This window comes from Nuphar pumila, chromosome 3, assembly GCF_984573655.1.
Source record: "Nuphar pumila chromosome 3, dmNupPumi1.hap1.1, whole genome shotgun sequence".
Taxonomy (NCBI): Eukaryota; Viridiplantae; Streptophyta; class Magnoliopsida; order Nymphaeales; family Nymphaeaceae; genus Nuphar; species Nuphar pumila.
In genome coordinates this window covers 132,123,476-132,139,565 of record NC_143251.1, presented here as the reverse complement: position 1 = coordinate 132,139,565, position 16,090 = coordinate 132,123,476, and the positions used below count along the sequence as shown (strand labels likewise).

Below are 16,090 nucleotides of genomic sequence, written 5' to 3'. Positions count from 1 at the left end.
TGATCCAATGGCTGATTCCTAGCAAATTCACTCTGGTAAGCCCATCCACATGGTTGGATTTGTAAAAAAAATATTGAAAATGACCATATTTCTAGTTCTCATATTCTAGTGGCTATATATATATATATATTATTAATTTAGCCACATGATTTTTGAAACATTATTAAGGAAATCCAAACTAAACTATGAGGGTACCATTTCCAAAATCACAAATCAAATAGTTTGGTCTTTCAGCCTAGCATGTATAACAAAAATTTGTTCTCGATCCCAAGGCTAGATCCAAGGGGAGAGTACTTGTAGAGTCTTAAACCGCAGATATATACTAAAACAGAGCTGCGGTCAACATGGCACCTGTTGGCCGGTAACCGGGACATCCAGACCATAACAGTTTTTTCTCCTTGTTATATAAAAAAAGAGAAAAAAAACAATCAGATGGCTGGATCATTGGTTTCTCTAACTTATCATGCAGATGGTAAACAATTAATTGAAATAACAAGGTTTAAACTAACCCGGCCAGACCCAGACCACATGTGAGGCCTAGTTGGACTTGGTTCATACTAAAATCTATCTGCAAAATGCAAATCAGGTCAGACCACATCCGAACCCCATCGATATTCAACCGGGGCATAGTTACAAATATTGCTGATAAAAGCCCACAAGGGGTCCCTCATTTGGTAGGAGAGACTTGTGAAAGTAACTAAGTTGACGGGACATCATAAGTTTGAAACCCAAGGATAACATCTCTTATTGCAAGGCCAAAGCTGGGTGTACTCCTCCGTGGGCAGCAGGAAGATATGAAAAGTAAGCCAGCCCAATTAGCTCATCAACTCGCCTTAAGGCACCATCACTTTATAGGACCGGACTTGAGTATGACATCACTTGCCTAACAGCTGCCAAAAACAGAAACTTCAATGTTGGACTTCTAAACCTCAAGGGTTTCACCAATTTTTTTTTTTTGATATTATTGGAAGCTCCCAAAATCCTAATAATTTCCATAGATTCATAGTGTTTTCAAATTTTCATTTCTTTTCAATATTTAGCAATATTATCAAGGTATTTATTTTGATTTTTTAATGGTTTTTTAATTTTATATTTTAAAAATAAATTAACCAATATTTTTTTTCAAAAAGAAAATGAGATTTTTCCCTCGCCGAGAAAATCCCAAGAACAAGATTTGTGAATGTAGACTGAGGTGACCCTCACGCTGTCAAAAAGTGGGTTCATGGTCAACCCAAATCCCTTCCGTGTGTTCGGAGTCCGACAAGGACTTGGTTGGTCATGGTCTGCCATGAGGTCAGGTTGAAACATAGTCACCAATCTTTGTTCTAATTAGGAAAATATCAACAAGTTAAAATCGTCTCGGAACATTTTGAAAATTCAGACTTTTTATCGGGATGATATGGCATACATAAAAAATATAAATATACAAATTTAATAAATAAAAAAATAATATGAAAATCAGGAGAAGGCGCCTTTATCATGTAAATATCGAGTTAAAATATGATATTTTTAAAATAAGTGATATTTTGGACATATTTATGTTTTTTCAAGTGTAATATCAAAATCACTATATTATCCTAAATATTGGTGATATTTGTGACCTTGAGTTGAAAGCTGGCCTGTTGACAATTTTAGATTCATTGTATCAATATATCGGCGTGGGCCTAAGACTCCTAAAGGCCTGGTCAGGCTTAGGGAAGGTGTAGCATCAGGCTGTGCACAATGAGGCCAGACGTTTTGCACCACCCGAGCCCAGGTCCAGGTCAATGGGCCCAAGCATGATCAATTTTGCACAGCCCGAGCCCGGGTCAACGGGCCCAATTAACTCTGATCAAATCCAAGTTGATTACCTAAAAGTCGGGGGTCACGGCACGATCTTCCGCCTGAATACTGCCAATGAGAGCATAACACATGTCCATCGGCCACAGGTAGTCCAGGTCAATTAGGCCTCGGACAAACGACCCTTGTGGGTCTAACCTGAGCCCAGCTTGGGTTAACCTAATGTCCACTCATAATGATATTGTGCTTCATTAACTTTGATCACATGGATATGGATCAAAGCTTGAGAATTATGCCAACTTTTTTTCTCCTCTTTTTTTTTTGTGTTTTTTTTTTATAGTCAACTGAATAAATTAGTAGAGCTCGATTTGGATTCATTGACTTGGATATGGATCAAAGCTTGAGAATTATGCCAACTTTTTTTATCCTCTTTTTTTTTGGGTTTTTTTTTTATTTTATAATCAACTGAATAAATTAGTAGAGCTCGATTTGGATTCATTGACTTGGACAAGATCAGGAGTATTCAAAGAGATCATCTGAGAATTGATTATATTATATAAATACTTTCTAGCATTGGGAAGGTTGTTGAAGTAGTCACCGGTGTGGGAACTGGTGTAGTATTTGGTACCTACTGTCTCATTTAGGTGGAAAGTGAAATGTGGAACTGGAGGTGTCAATTGTCAAATACCACCCCAATTCCATCATTTCCAATGAATGCATCCATCCCAAACAACTTTGATTTGGCGCTGGGTATTTCCCACTTCCCACTCCAGCTACCTCCAATGCCTAGTATCCAAACAGGGCATAAGAAAAAATGAGGCTTCCTTATCCTTTATGGATTACAGAGTTGCTCTCTCAGCTACCTTGGACTACCAACTCCACTATTTACCTTTGAATTCACACTTACCTAGTGAACTTGGTCAAAATAAAAGATGTAGGTCCCACATTCTTTGAGATGGGTTGTTCTCAAGACGTGATCCGAAACTTGTATCCAACCGGCCCAAAAGGGACTCCGGGTCTGGATGAATGGCAACCGTGTCAGTTTGTGTCATCCAAAGCAAACCTGTATCCAATTGCATCCCAAACGGTTTTATGTGGGAATTAATCAGGTTTGATTGGACCTTTGATATGAATCTAGAATTCAATTTGTGTATACGGATTCTTGAACAGGATTCAAAAGTCTATTCAGATCGGATTCATGGATTCAGATTTACATAACAGGATGATTTATCGATTTAGATTCAGATCAGTGTTTTGTTCTTTTTTTTTTTTCCACCGGATCAAGTCGGCACAAAAACCGGAATCGGATAAGGATCAGTTATAATCTGGCTCGTATCCGATCCATTTTCATCCGTAAACGACGATAAGGTTATTTCGGTCATTTCAACTGGCCTCTAGAGGGTTGGAAATTCTAAATGTCGAACTGGGGCATCCGCGTGGTTTCCGTTCCCAAACAGCGAAGTTTTTCTCTTCCTTGTAATTACCCAACCATACTCTGCGCCTCAAAAAAACTCTCTCTCTCTCTCTCTCTCTTCTTTTCTCTCTCTCTCTCTCTCTCTGAAAAAGGATGGCGGGCTACCCACCGGGAGGGTATGGGCACGGGTACCCGGGGCAACCGCCCCAGCCCTACGGGTACGCACCCACGGCCACACCCTACGAGGCAACCGCTCCTCCAGGAGAGAAACCCCCCAAGAACAAGCCCTCCAGCAGCGAGTATCCCGGCGCACCGCCGCCGACGGCCGGGTACCCCGGCGCACCGCCGCCGACCGCCGGGTACCCCGGTGCACCGCCGCTGACGGCCGGGTATCCCGGGGTTGGGTACCCGCCGGCGGGACCCTTCGCGAGCCCCTTCGCGACGCTGGTGCCGTCGACGTTCCCGCCCGGGACGGACCAGAACGTGGTGGCGTGCTTCCAGGCAGCGGACCAGGACGGGAGCGGGTTCATAGACGACAAGGAGCTGCAGAGAGCGCTCTCGTCCTACAACCAGACCTTCAGCATCCGGACCGTCCATCTCCTCATGTACCTCTTCACCAACTCCAACATCCGCAAGATCGGTCAGTAGTACTTAATTCTTCACTTTATTCATCATCATCTTCTTATTCTTCCCTCTTACAATTTCTTAGTCTGTTTTCTATACCTTCCTCTCTCTCTCTGTCTCTCGATCTCTCGAATTGAGGGATCGCGGACGGTAAGGTTACCCCTGACCTGATTCTCTCTCTCTCTCTCTCGATTTCCTCGCCTGTTTTCCCTCTCAGAGGATTCTGGCTAGTTCCCTCTCGATTTAATTTCCTAAGGGGCGTTTGCTTCATGCTTTTTCTTATGAAAGAGGTCCTCTTTCATACGAAATAGGGTCTCTTTCCTACCATGGATGAAACAAACATGTCTATAAAAAATATATGATGGGACCATCGTAATTAAATGCAAAAGAGCAGCTTTCTGTAACCTCCTCCCTGGGAAAGCACTTTCCCTCGAAAGTGGCTCTTTCAAAGGAAAAGAGGCTTCCATGAGTGGGAGTGTAACAAACGCCCCCTTAAAAATTCCTGGGGTTTTCACGTGGTCAACTCGTTTCGGGGTTTTGCGCTAAAATGCCTGACGGTTCCCGACTCGAATGATCCGAATCGGTTAAGCGGCCTGTGTGGTTGTCGAGTTCGAGGCCCCTGGCCCAGGGCCTGGGGTTCAATCGGGCATTCGAATCGGTTATGTGCTTAAGAGACTCGGACCGAGCCTCGTTTTTTTTTTTCCTTCTCCCACCTGCCGCATAAGAAATCCTGCCCCTAACAAATATCGACAATCGATATTTTTGACAGACAGCCCATAAAATGCCAAAAGAATGCGATATTCTCAAAATTCGGCTCGTCGCGTACATATATATATATATATATGTTCTGAATTTTAAAGCATTTTCTTTATATGTACGTTATATTTGTTATTTTTTCATGTACGCCGATATTTTTCCGATACAAACAAAAAGTTTTGATTTACCGCGAGTTTTTCCTCCTCGAAATTTTCCCGAGAACGAGATTTGCGATATGTTCCTGAGCCACAGCCCACGGAAGCCCGCGCACACTGTAAAGCGAACGGCATGGTCCCGAGTGGTTTCGAGCGAGTCGAATTGGTCACGTCTCAGGGACAGATTTGTCATTTCAAAAGGGTGGACCGAGACTGTAGTAACGCCCTCTGAACCATGACGTCATAATATAAAATGACAAATGTATCCCCGTCCTTATATTCCTCAGTTGAGGCAGAGTCTTTCTCACTTCTCAGGTGCATATCCGTCTTTTCGGTACTGTGCCCCCCTGGTGGATTCGAACCTTGAAGTTGGTCCGACCCGACCACCGTGTCGTCAGCAGTAACGCTGCTAATTCTACAAAGTCGGGGGTGTTTTCAGGAATTTTACTCAAAGGTGGTTGTCAGAAACCGATCTGAATCGGCTTGGTTTGGATCCGTTTGCATCATTCGGACCTTTGAAGATGGATCCGCCCGGAACTTGGTCTGCATCATCTCTTTTAACTTGAGTTTTGCCTAGTCCTTTAGGCAAAAATCCTTCTCCGGCAACTCGGTTTTCAACCACTTGCGTTAGAGTGGAGTAGTTTCTACCGAATAAACGTGGCAATATGTTACTGCGAGCTGTGTTTTTGGATTGTAATTTGCTGGTTGACCTGTAAGAGGAGCCAAGAGTCAAGTCCCCTCCACCATGTTGTAGAAAACTAGGGGCTGTGAGTCTGGAGAGCAGATCAAGTGATCTGCCAAATCACTTTTAGAAAAGTGATTTTGATTTTGGCATCCTCACCGTTCATAATGTGCACAAGGACCAGGACCATGAAGTTTGTCGATGAAGCAATGGGCGGTGAAGATGTCAAATCACTTTCTTGGGCAGATCACCTGATCTGCTCTCGTGAGTCTGTGAGGAGACTTTAGAGTCTTTCTGACATATTACAAGTGGCAGCAAACAGCTGTCAAGACTTGCTTTTTCAATTCACGTATTGGTCAGAAATATCATTTCCCCTCCGATGATTGCATTGTCTCTCATAGTGTGGCAACATGGGCTTTTATATATAAAATCGATTCCCACTACAGATCTGTCATAAAACACTTAAAAGCACACTTAAAAGCTTATGGGTAGGGGTGGTAAAATCTGACCCGACCCCCCAACCCGCTTCTTAGCCGGGTTAGGGTTTGGCTTAAACGGGTTGACCCACCTAACCCATTTATTAAACGAGTCGTGTCAACCCGTTTGACCCGTTTAACAAACGGGCGGGTCAACCCGTTTACACGAACTCGTCAACCCGCAACCCGCAACCCGTTTATTTATATATATATATATATATATATATATATATATATATATATATATATATATATATATATATATATATATATATATATATATATAACCCTAACTCCTAACTTTACACTTTAGTCACCCACCTAACTCCTTCCTACCCAGCAGCAGCCGAGAGTGCGAGACCTCTCCTCTCCAGTAGTGGTGTGCGCCTGGGCGGTTATCGTGTCTATGTTATCGGGTTGACCCGTTTAATAAATGGGTCGCCGTGTCGTGTAATCGTGTCAACCTGACCCGTTTATTAAATGGGTTAACCATGTCGTGTCGGGTTACCCGTTTAATAAATGGGTCGTGTTCGTGTTTGCCACATCCGACCTGCTTAATAAACAGGTCGTGTTCGTGTTGAAGTATTCCAACCCGCCTACCCGACCCTATTGCCATCCCTACCTATGGGAGCAGAACGAGAAATGAGCCTCATAAGTTCTTAGTTATAACAACAACAACTACGCCTTCATCCCAAAACAATTGGGGTCAGCGATATGAACCAAAAAAGAAATTCATTTTGGGTCTTCCACATGAATCCTTTTCCTCCAATCATTTCTATCCAATGCCATGTCCTCGGTGAGGTTCAAAGCATTCATATCCTTTCCTATCATCTCCATCCAAGTCTTCCAAGGCCTACCCCGACCTCTTTTAACTAATATATTTTCCCATTTCTCCAACCTTCTAACTGGAGCATCATTAGGCCTTCGCCGAATATGTCCAAACCACCGTAAACGATTCTCTCGCATCTTATTTTCAATGGGTGCAACACCTACCTTCTTACGTATCTCCTCGTTCCGAATCTTATCTTTTATTGTATTTCCACACATCCATCTAAGCATTCGCATCTCAGCTACACTCATTTTTTGAATATGATGTCTCTTGGCAGCCCAACATTCCGTACCATATAGTAAAGCGGGTCTAATAGTCGTCCTATAAAACTTTCCCTTCAACCGCAATGGCATTCTACGATCGCACAACACTCCAGTTGCACTTTTCCATTTCATCCACCCAACCTTTATCCTATGATTTACATCTCCATCAATTTCTCCATACTTTTGAATGATGGATCCCAAATATTTAAAATAATCATTCACCGGTATTTCTTGCTCACCAAGCTTCACTACACTCCCATCACTACTTCGTTGCTTACTAAACCGACATTCCATATATTCAGTCTTACTCTTACTCAACTTAAAACCTCTAGCTTTCAATGTCTGTCTCCATAATTCTAACTTAGCATTAACCCCAGCTCTAGACTCATCAATCAAAATAATATCATCAGCAAACAACATACACCACGGTACATTTTCTTGAATTGATCTCGTAAGCTCATCCATCACTATCGCAAATAGGAAAGGGCTTAAAGCAGATCCTTGATGTAACCCAACCGTTATCGGAAAATTGGTTGTCACCCCTCCACAAGTGCGGACATTGGTTACTACTCCTACATACATATCTTTAATTATACTAATATACTTGAGAGAAACACCTTTCTTCATCATTGTCCACCAGAGAACGTCCCTAGGTACTCTATCGTATGCCTTCTCTAAATCAATAAAAATCATATGCAAATCTTTGTTCCTCTCTCTATATCTTTCAATAAGTTGTCTAAGATGTATAGCTTCCATAGTTGATCTTCCAGGCATAAAACCAAATTGATTCTCCGATATCATGACAACCTTCCTCAACCTAGACTCAATCACCCTCTCCCAAAGTTTCATAGTATGACTCATGAGTTTTATACCACGATAGTTTGTGCAATCTTGTATATCACCCTTGTTCTTATATAAAGGCACCAAAGTACTCTTCCTCCACTCATTAGGCATCTTATTTGTTCGCCAAATCAAGTTAAAAAGATTTGTCAACCATTCTAAAGCTTTCTTGCCCAAGCATTTCCAAGCCTCGATAGGTATACCATCTGGGCCAACTGCCCTTCTTGATTTCATTTTCTTCAAAGCCTCTGCAATTTCTTTCTTTTGAATCTTGCGCATGAAGTCACGATTCATCTCATAAAAAGGAATGGAGAAGTCTCCAAGATCTTGAGCATAACTATCATTAAATAGCTTATCAAAATAATCTTTCCATCTCTCCTTAATCTCCTCATCTTTGACTAAAACCCTTTGCGTTTCATCTTTGATACATCTAACCATACCCAAATCCCTCGATTTCCTATCTCTCATCTTTGCAAGCCTATAAATATCCTTCTCGCCTTCTTTGGTATCCAACTTGTCATAAACCTCCTTATATACCTTAGCCCTCGCGTTTCGAACTACTTTTTTAGCTTCCTTCTTTGCTATCATATACTTCTCCAAATTCTCATTATCACGACTCTTACTTAGATTTCTATAACATTCTCTTTTAACCTTAATAGCTAATTTGACATCCTCGTTCCACCATGATGTATCCTTACCTAGTGGTGCACCGCCTTTAGACTCACCCAATACCTCCTTAGCCACTTTTCTCATGCCACCCGCTATCTTATTCCACATTGATTCTGAATCCTCCTCGAGACACCAATCAACTTCCTTAACTACCTGCTCTACAAACATTCCTTGTTTAGCTCCTTTCAGTGCCCACCACTTAATTCTAGGATCTATCCTATGTCTATCCCTTTTGCGGCATTGTCTAATTCTAAGATCTAAAATTAAGACTCTATGTTGTGTAGCTACACTTTCTCCCGGTATAACCTTACAATCGATGCAACAACCCCTATCTCTCTTTCTAAGTAGGAAAAAATCTATCTGACTCGTATTAACCCCACTTTTAAATGTTACTAGGTGGACTCCCTCTTCCTAAACCAAGTGTTTGCTAAGATCATATCATAGGACAAACAAAAATCTAAAATCCTTTCTCCACTATCATTTCTTTCTCCTATACCATAGCCTCCATGGATACTCTCAAATCCATCCCTACTAATGCTTACATGTCCATTAAGGTCACCGCCGATGAAAAGCTTTTCTCCATAAGATATCCCTTGAACTACTCCATCTAAATCTTCCCAAAATTGATGCTTAATGGACTCATCTAAACCTACTTGAGGTGCATAAACACTAATAATATTAATAATATCTGTACCTAATACTAATTTAATAAGTAAAATTCTATCACCCTTCCTACGGACCTCAACTACATTATCTATAAACTGATGACTCATAACAATCCCTACTCCATTCCTATTCCTATTTATTCCTGTATACCAAATCTTATATCCCCAAGGTTCTATCACTTTTGCTTTCTCACCTATCCATTTGGTCTCTTGTAGACATAAAATATCAATCTTTCTCCTACACATAACATCTACTAACTCTACCAACTTACCAGTTAAAGACCCTATGTTCCAAGTGGCTAACCATAATTTTATGGTCTTGGACTAACTTCTTTACCCCCATCCGTCCAACAAAGTGAGGGAACCCTTGCCTATTTGACACCACACCCGGGGCGCCGGTGTGACGCGTCGCTTCTGGGCGACGACCTAGCAACCCTTGCCCATTTATCACTGCCTCCGGGCCTAGAGAGTACAGCGCGTCGCTCAGTAGGGAACGCCCCAACGAAATTCTCATATTGGTTCATTTTCATAGGGTATGACTAAGTTTTTATGCTGGCTGTCACAGGCCTACCGCAACCCTCCTCCTTTATCCGGGCTTGGGACCGGCAGTGTATAACTAAACAGTTATACACAGGCGGAGTTTCATAAGTTCTTAGTTATATATAAAAAAAAATTTCAATGTTGGCCAAGTTGTAAGAATAAGTCACAGCCCCCATGGAGTAGTGCTGTGCGGGTGTCACTCCATCAATCTTATTAATTATGATTAGACTGCCATTTGTTTTGACTTTTGATTGATTTGGCCTGAAACTGTTCCCTTTCTTACTATATATCTGCGGGGAGTGCGGTGCGCAGATCCTATGACTTGATAAGAATTGGTTGGTTTAAGTAGAAATGAGTAATTTACTAAGAAAGCCGCCTAACTTATCTTCTTTTTAAAAAATGCTGCCCAGCGTTTAGGTTATTACTTTATCTTAATGCATTTCAAATACTGCCTTAGGTGTAAAATGACGTTTCTGTTCCAATTTGATGAATATAACTGAAATTAATTTGATTGTCATGATTCGTTTAGTAGCTAACTTGTATACATTTTCCCTGACTATTTGTTTTGTATGTTCTATAGCGTTGGTTAGGGTACTAACTCCTATGATATTACATTGATGTCATTTGGGTAATTGGTTCTTGCTATTTCCCTGACTATTTGTTATATGCGTTGTATACTGTTGGTTAAAGTAGTAAGCGCTAAGATGCTACATTGATGTTATTTGGATCAATGTTGTAAGAATCAGTTTCAGACCTGAATCAATTTTTAAAATAACTCAGAGAATTAGCCGATTCAAGATCGAATCGAATTGAGCTGAATCATGCTTGAATTGGCCAATCTTTTGACATGGGCCTGGTTCCGCCTGAAGCAAATTGATTTTATTATGTTGATGGATTCTAATTGGCTGATTCAGGTCGTTTCACATCGATTCTGATGACAGTGATTTGGATAATTGGTTCAAGTTGCTCTTTTTCTTCTTTTTTGTTGTTCTTTGTTCGGTTTGCTCATCAAAAAAAAAAAAAGAATCCATGCACAATAAAATATCATGGCTATGTCACGTGGGCATTGACAGGACACAGGGGATACTATTTTTGTGTAATTCTCCACAAGAATGCTATATAGGGAGGATGACAGGGGGGACAGATTGGAGTAATCCCTGTGTAATAGGGTAATCACATTAGATGTACTTGTTTGTTGCATTATTGATAGCATCTTCACCAGTAACGTATGATGTGTAGTATGCAGTCACTGCAGTACCCCATATCCTATTCTTTTTTAGAAATTGAAAAGATTCCAGCCCATTTTAACACTTATATGGTTTAAATAAAAACCTCTAGGAGATGTTATTTAGGGGGCATTCATGGGGAAGTGAAGGAATGAATTTCAAAATCATGTGTGTTTGGAATTGCATTCATGTTGAACTTGAAATTGACTAAAATCATAGATGCTCTTTTATGTAATATTCACTTTAGTGGAACATCAAGGTTCTGGATCAGCGAATCAAGTGTAGATTCGGCATAAACGCAGAAAATCAGCTTGCAGGACAGTTGGTCTGTTTGAAGTTTGGTCACTCATTGTTCTTGTTTATGTTCTTTCAATGGGGTAGGAATGTCAATTCACCATCCAGATTCTTGGTTATACCTGTCCTATACATTTCCTATATACTCACTGTATAAGAAGTGCAGGAGATCTTAAAGCTTTGACACTGTTTGATGATTGTGATGCAACATCTCTAATACCATGAAAATGATGAAATGTTCTGCCCATGACACTCACACTTGGTTCCACTTAAGGGATACTGATCTGGCTTACATCTCATAAGACTTATCACCTTATCTATTTTTTCCTTTTGTTTATTTGAGGGAAATAAAGGCATTTAATTTACTGTTATTCCTCATAAAATTATAATTGTTGGCAAAAATGTTCTCTTTGGCGTTTAAGAGATTTTTTTTAGTCTACAATCATCCTTTTAATCAAGCATCTTGTTAGAACAATGGGGAATTATTGTCTAGAGTAAGAATTACACTGTACCATTCTATCTTAAAACTTATCCTTCATTCAACTCCCACAAGGGTTCATGACCGGGTTTTCCCTAATTTTCAAGTTTCTGTTGTTTCTGCTGTTTGTTCTACTGAAACAGGGTTGATTGTTCCTGTATGGTTCTTATATCATTAGTTAATGCCAGAGTGAGAAAAAAAATTGTGACATATTTCCTTTTTCTCTTGAACAGGACCTAAAGAATTTACATCTGTGTTTTACAGTCTTCAGAATTGGAGGGTGAGTAACATGGACCCTTGTCATCTGTGTCAGTCTTGGTCTCTCAAGAGGCCCGAAGTCTACTACAATTTGGATGGCACTAGCAGAGGCTTTCTCTTAATGTCCTGTTTGATTGCCTCAGAAGTCAAGCCCATCTTAGGTCTTAGGATCTGAGATGCACGAATCTCAAGACTGACCCAACCCCCCTCCACCTATCAGGCCAGAGATCAGTGTGTTTTGAGAGGACACTGGAATCTTGGAACCAAGGGTCTGAGATACCTCATTTGCAAAACCTCTGCATTGGTTGCAGGCTATTTTGATGATCTTAGATCTGTGACAGTTCTTCATTTGGGGGAGGTCAGATCTGGCATGATCCCCATGGCAGATCCGTCCTTGATTGGAGTGTTCACGGATATTCGCACAGATCCATTTGATTCAAACACACCTTGTTTCAATCTCATGAGGTGGGAATTGGAAAGGATACCTTTCCCATGCTTGATGTCCACACAGACACCAGCATGAAGGGGAAATAATGTTTTCACATGGGAGGAGCTGTGACTGTTAAATGACAGGAAAAGAGGGTGGGGGAAAGGAAGAGTTGCCAATTCATCCCCTTCCCTTGTTGTTTGTTTCACTCAAGGTGGGAAAGGATCCTGCTGGCTCAGTTTTTTCACACCTCATGGGAACTAAACAAATGGGCCTAAAGAGAATCGATGTGACTTGGGACTTGGTTCATGCTTATCCAATTTGCCAACACAGCCTGCTATATACCAACTCAAGACACTATGAAGTCTGGGTTGCTAAATTCAGGCTCTTCTTTCTCCCTAGTTGGTTGGCCTCCACTTCTAACTTTTTTTCTCCTTTCATCCTTTTCTCGATCTATTTTGGAAACTCAGGCAATTTTCGAGAGATTCGATAGAGATCGTAGCGGGAAGATTGATGCCAACGAGCTGCGTGATGCGCTTCTCAGCCTTGGCTTTTCTGTATCACCTGTAGTTCTGGATTTGCTGATCTCCAAGTATGATCCAACTGGCAAAACCAGGGCGATCAACTATGACAATTTCATCGAGTATGTAAACCTCTTCCCTCTTTTATCAGGGCATGTTTGGCATCAAATGAAAGGTGATCAAGTTTGTGAATTTGAACAGTTTCCTGTTTACACTGTTATAAACAGGAGTTCATGAACATGGTCATACTTTATGTAATGGCCAAAAGTACACTACTCATTTTCTCTTTTCTGGATTCTTTTTATTTATTTCTGCTTCTTGTTTGATGCAGGTGCAGTCTCGTTGTGAAGGTAAGAAGTTTTCTTAGATCTGCTCTGTATTTCACAATTATATCCCTCCTGAAAGATTGGTTGTTGAATTTCTGATGGGTTTCACTGATGGCTCAACCAACCTGAATGGTGTAAAGGGTGGTCACAAATATCACTGTTTTTTTTAAAATATACCGTTGATATTATGAAAACATCATAACATTTTCACAAGGTATAAAGAAATCAAGATTCTTTTCTGAGGTTTTCCTAGTATGTTGAAAACATCGGTCATTCAAATTACTGTGAGAAAATTTCAGAAAATATCAAAAAATGTCAAACAATTACATGTATTCTTTTAATTTTCTCTTCTTCCTTTTTGTTTTTAGTGTTTCATAGATTCTGTCGACCTTGTTATACCACAGTGAAAGTTATTTTTCTTTTTTTTTTATCCTGCTTTTTACTTACATGTGTTTGAAATTCAAACAAAATCTGGAAAATTTACCTCACCAAGATATTGCTTAGTCTTAGACTGATATTGACTTGAGAGCCTTGCCTTCAGACTTGGTAGCTTGGTCTGAAACCAATGTCACAACTATCATTCTCAGGAAAATCTCGGCAGGCAAAATGTCGCAATAAATTGAACTTTTTTTAATATAGGTATATATAAAATATAAAATGGAACTGTATTTTTTTTCTTTTTTTATCTCATCGCCGACAATCTTTTAGTATTGGGGGGAGGGGGTATGCTTTTTTCTGGTACTCGAGTATTGATTGTTATCCTTCCATCAATCTCTCTATCGGTTAATGGGATAATATGTGATATTTTCAAATTTCAAAACAGGCGACATTTTGATATTTGTGGTGCACCCTTAAAACCTTAGCTCGGATATTGCGAGTTTTACCAATATAGATCTCGTGCTTGACATGGAATTTATGATTCAACACTTGACCACATTCGAATCTGAAGCAACTTGCCCAAGTATCTATGGTAATAGGGGCATCTGAGTGTCAGATTCATCTAAATTGCTATAGAAGGTCTGAGTTGTTGTAACTCTGTTGCCACCAAATGCCATGCACAAGATCAACTTCTTATCAACTTTCTTTGTGGTCGTTCTTTTGCGGATTTGAAAGGCTATTTGCTCATGTTTTTTGTTTTTTGTTTTTTTTTTCGAACAAAAAACACAGGGCCTGACAGAGAAGTTCAGGGAGAAGGATACATCATGCAATGGCATGGCCACCTTTAACTATGAGTCCTTCATGTTCACAGTTCTGCCTTTCCTTATTGCATAGATGAATACTTGTGTGTGGGGGGTTTTGTGTTTGAATTGTATGCTTGTGTGATGTTAATGGTTGTTTTGTTGTGAAAAATTTTAAACTTTGTTTTTGATCTGCACCTAATAATGTGTGATGTTAATGGTTGTTTTGTTGTGAAAAATTTTAAACTTTGTTTTTGATCTGCACCTAATAAGGCTTCTCTCTCTCTCTCTCTCTCTCTCTCTCTCTCTCTCTCTCTCATGTATGCAAATGCACATTACACGCCTGTGCGCACATGGACACTTGTGGTGGATGCATCTAACGGTTTGGGTCCAGACTTGATCTTGGCTGGAATCACCAGTGGACCTGGTGATCTATATCAGGGATTGAATTTCATCATGTCGGGTCTTGAAATATTGAAAGCAAATCCAGTGCTCCGCCGAGTACCTTGTTGAATGTCTGGATGCCATGCATCCCACTATCTTCGCTCCAATCTCGCATCCATTGATTGGACTGAGTATCTTGCAAGGTATTGGTCTGATCATTGGACCTGTCAGAAATATTGCCTTCTTTTGTGGTAGCTGTTTCCTTTCCCTCAGCTGGATGGTGATAGGGGATGGTACACAAGCCAGGTATGCCTTGTGGAAACTTGGCTTCGCTTTATATGAGGTCCAGCATGAGCTGGAGCCAAGCCCGAAATTGCTTCTCAGGAGCCCGAACAGACAAATAGCCTGCTTATTTGAACTCCCCAACTCTGTTCAAGTAAAAAGTATTTTTCAAAAAAAAAAAAAAGAATAAACTCAAACTCGCATCTTTCTTTTATGTGAGTAATTCAATTAATTGGGCGTTTGTGGGTATTAGTAGTGGTAAAAAGTTTTATGTCCCAATCTTCTTAAGAACTCCTAAAAAATATGATAGGAGGTTTTTGCTTGATTCAAACGTGTAGATGTGTTTATCATCGCTTATTCATTAGAATTTATGCTTTGGATAAAATCATTTAACAACGAAATTGGAATTTTGTTTCATGAGTTTTAGTGCAATTTGAGCAGTTGATTTTTTATGACTCTGAAAACACATTTAAACATGTAAAATGTTTCCAAAGGCTTTCTTCTTAGTTATAAGAAATATTTCTGCAAGTAATTAACCCAACACTCCAGCCTTTGCGATCGAAAACATCTAGTGCATCATTACATCATAACATTATGTAAGTTATTTTAAATGTGGTTGATAGTTATTCCATACTTTTAGAAACATGATATGGATCTCAGAATAAAATCCAAATGCCTGCTCATTTCAACCCATAGTTACAGATCTCAATAGCTTCGCTTGTCTGGTAGGAGCAGCTAGTGCACGTCACCTTGTGTTGGGACGTTGCAGGTTCAAAACCTTATGGTATAGTTGTATAACTGGTACGGGTCTGCCTAACCCCAGCTTGCCTTTAAAAAAAAATCTTAACGTATACTTGTAAAAGATGGATGAAGCGCATCATTGTGCAAAATATTGACAGTTATATCTTTTTTCAATGACATGCAATGTATTATGGTATACATGCCATTTACAAATTTGTTTTTTTTATTGAGGGAAAGATTCCCTATCACGCAAAAGAGAGAGAGAGAGAGAGAGAGAGAGAGA

General features: G+C 40.1%; 1 protein-coding gene across 1 annotated transcript; it reads left to right on the top strand.

The window, feature by feature from the left end:
• Window positions 1–3,224: 3,224 nt before the first annotated feature.
• LOC149843872 (calcium-binding protein CBP-like) lies at window positions 3,225–14,606 on the top strand. The gene is made up of 5 exons (XM_090000110.1): window positions 3,225–3,833; window positions 11,924–11,970; window positions 12,846–13,018; window positions 13,228–13,246; window positions 14,390–14,606. Exons 1-5 carry the CDS (start codon window positions 3,347–3,349, stop codon window positions 14,492–14,494), a joined length of 831 nt encoding a protein of 276 aa, XP_089856236.1. The 5' UTR covers window positions 3,225–3,346; the 3' UTR covers window positions 14,495–14,606.
• The last annotated feature ends 1,484 nt before the right edge of the window (window positions 14,607–16,090 follow it).

Excerpts from the sequence above, each read along its gene's own strand:
- LOC149843872 (XM_090000110.1), top strand. The coding sequence starts at position 3,347 with ATGGCGGGCTACCCACCGGGAGGGTATGGGCACGGGTACCCGGGGCAA. Across the intron at positions 3,834-11,923 it reads CTCCAACATCCGCAAGATCG|GACCTAAAGAATTTACATCT; the intron begins GTCAGTAGTACT and ends TCTCTTGAACAG. Across the intron at positions 11,971-12,845 it reads ACAGTCTTCAGAATTGGAGG|GCAATTTTCGAGAGATTCGA; the intron begins GTGAGTAACATG and ends TTGGAAACTCAG.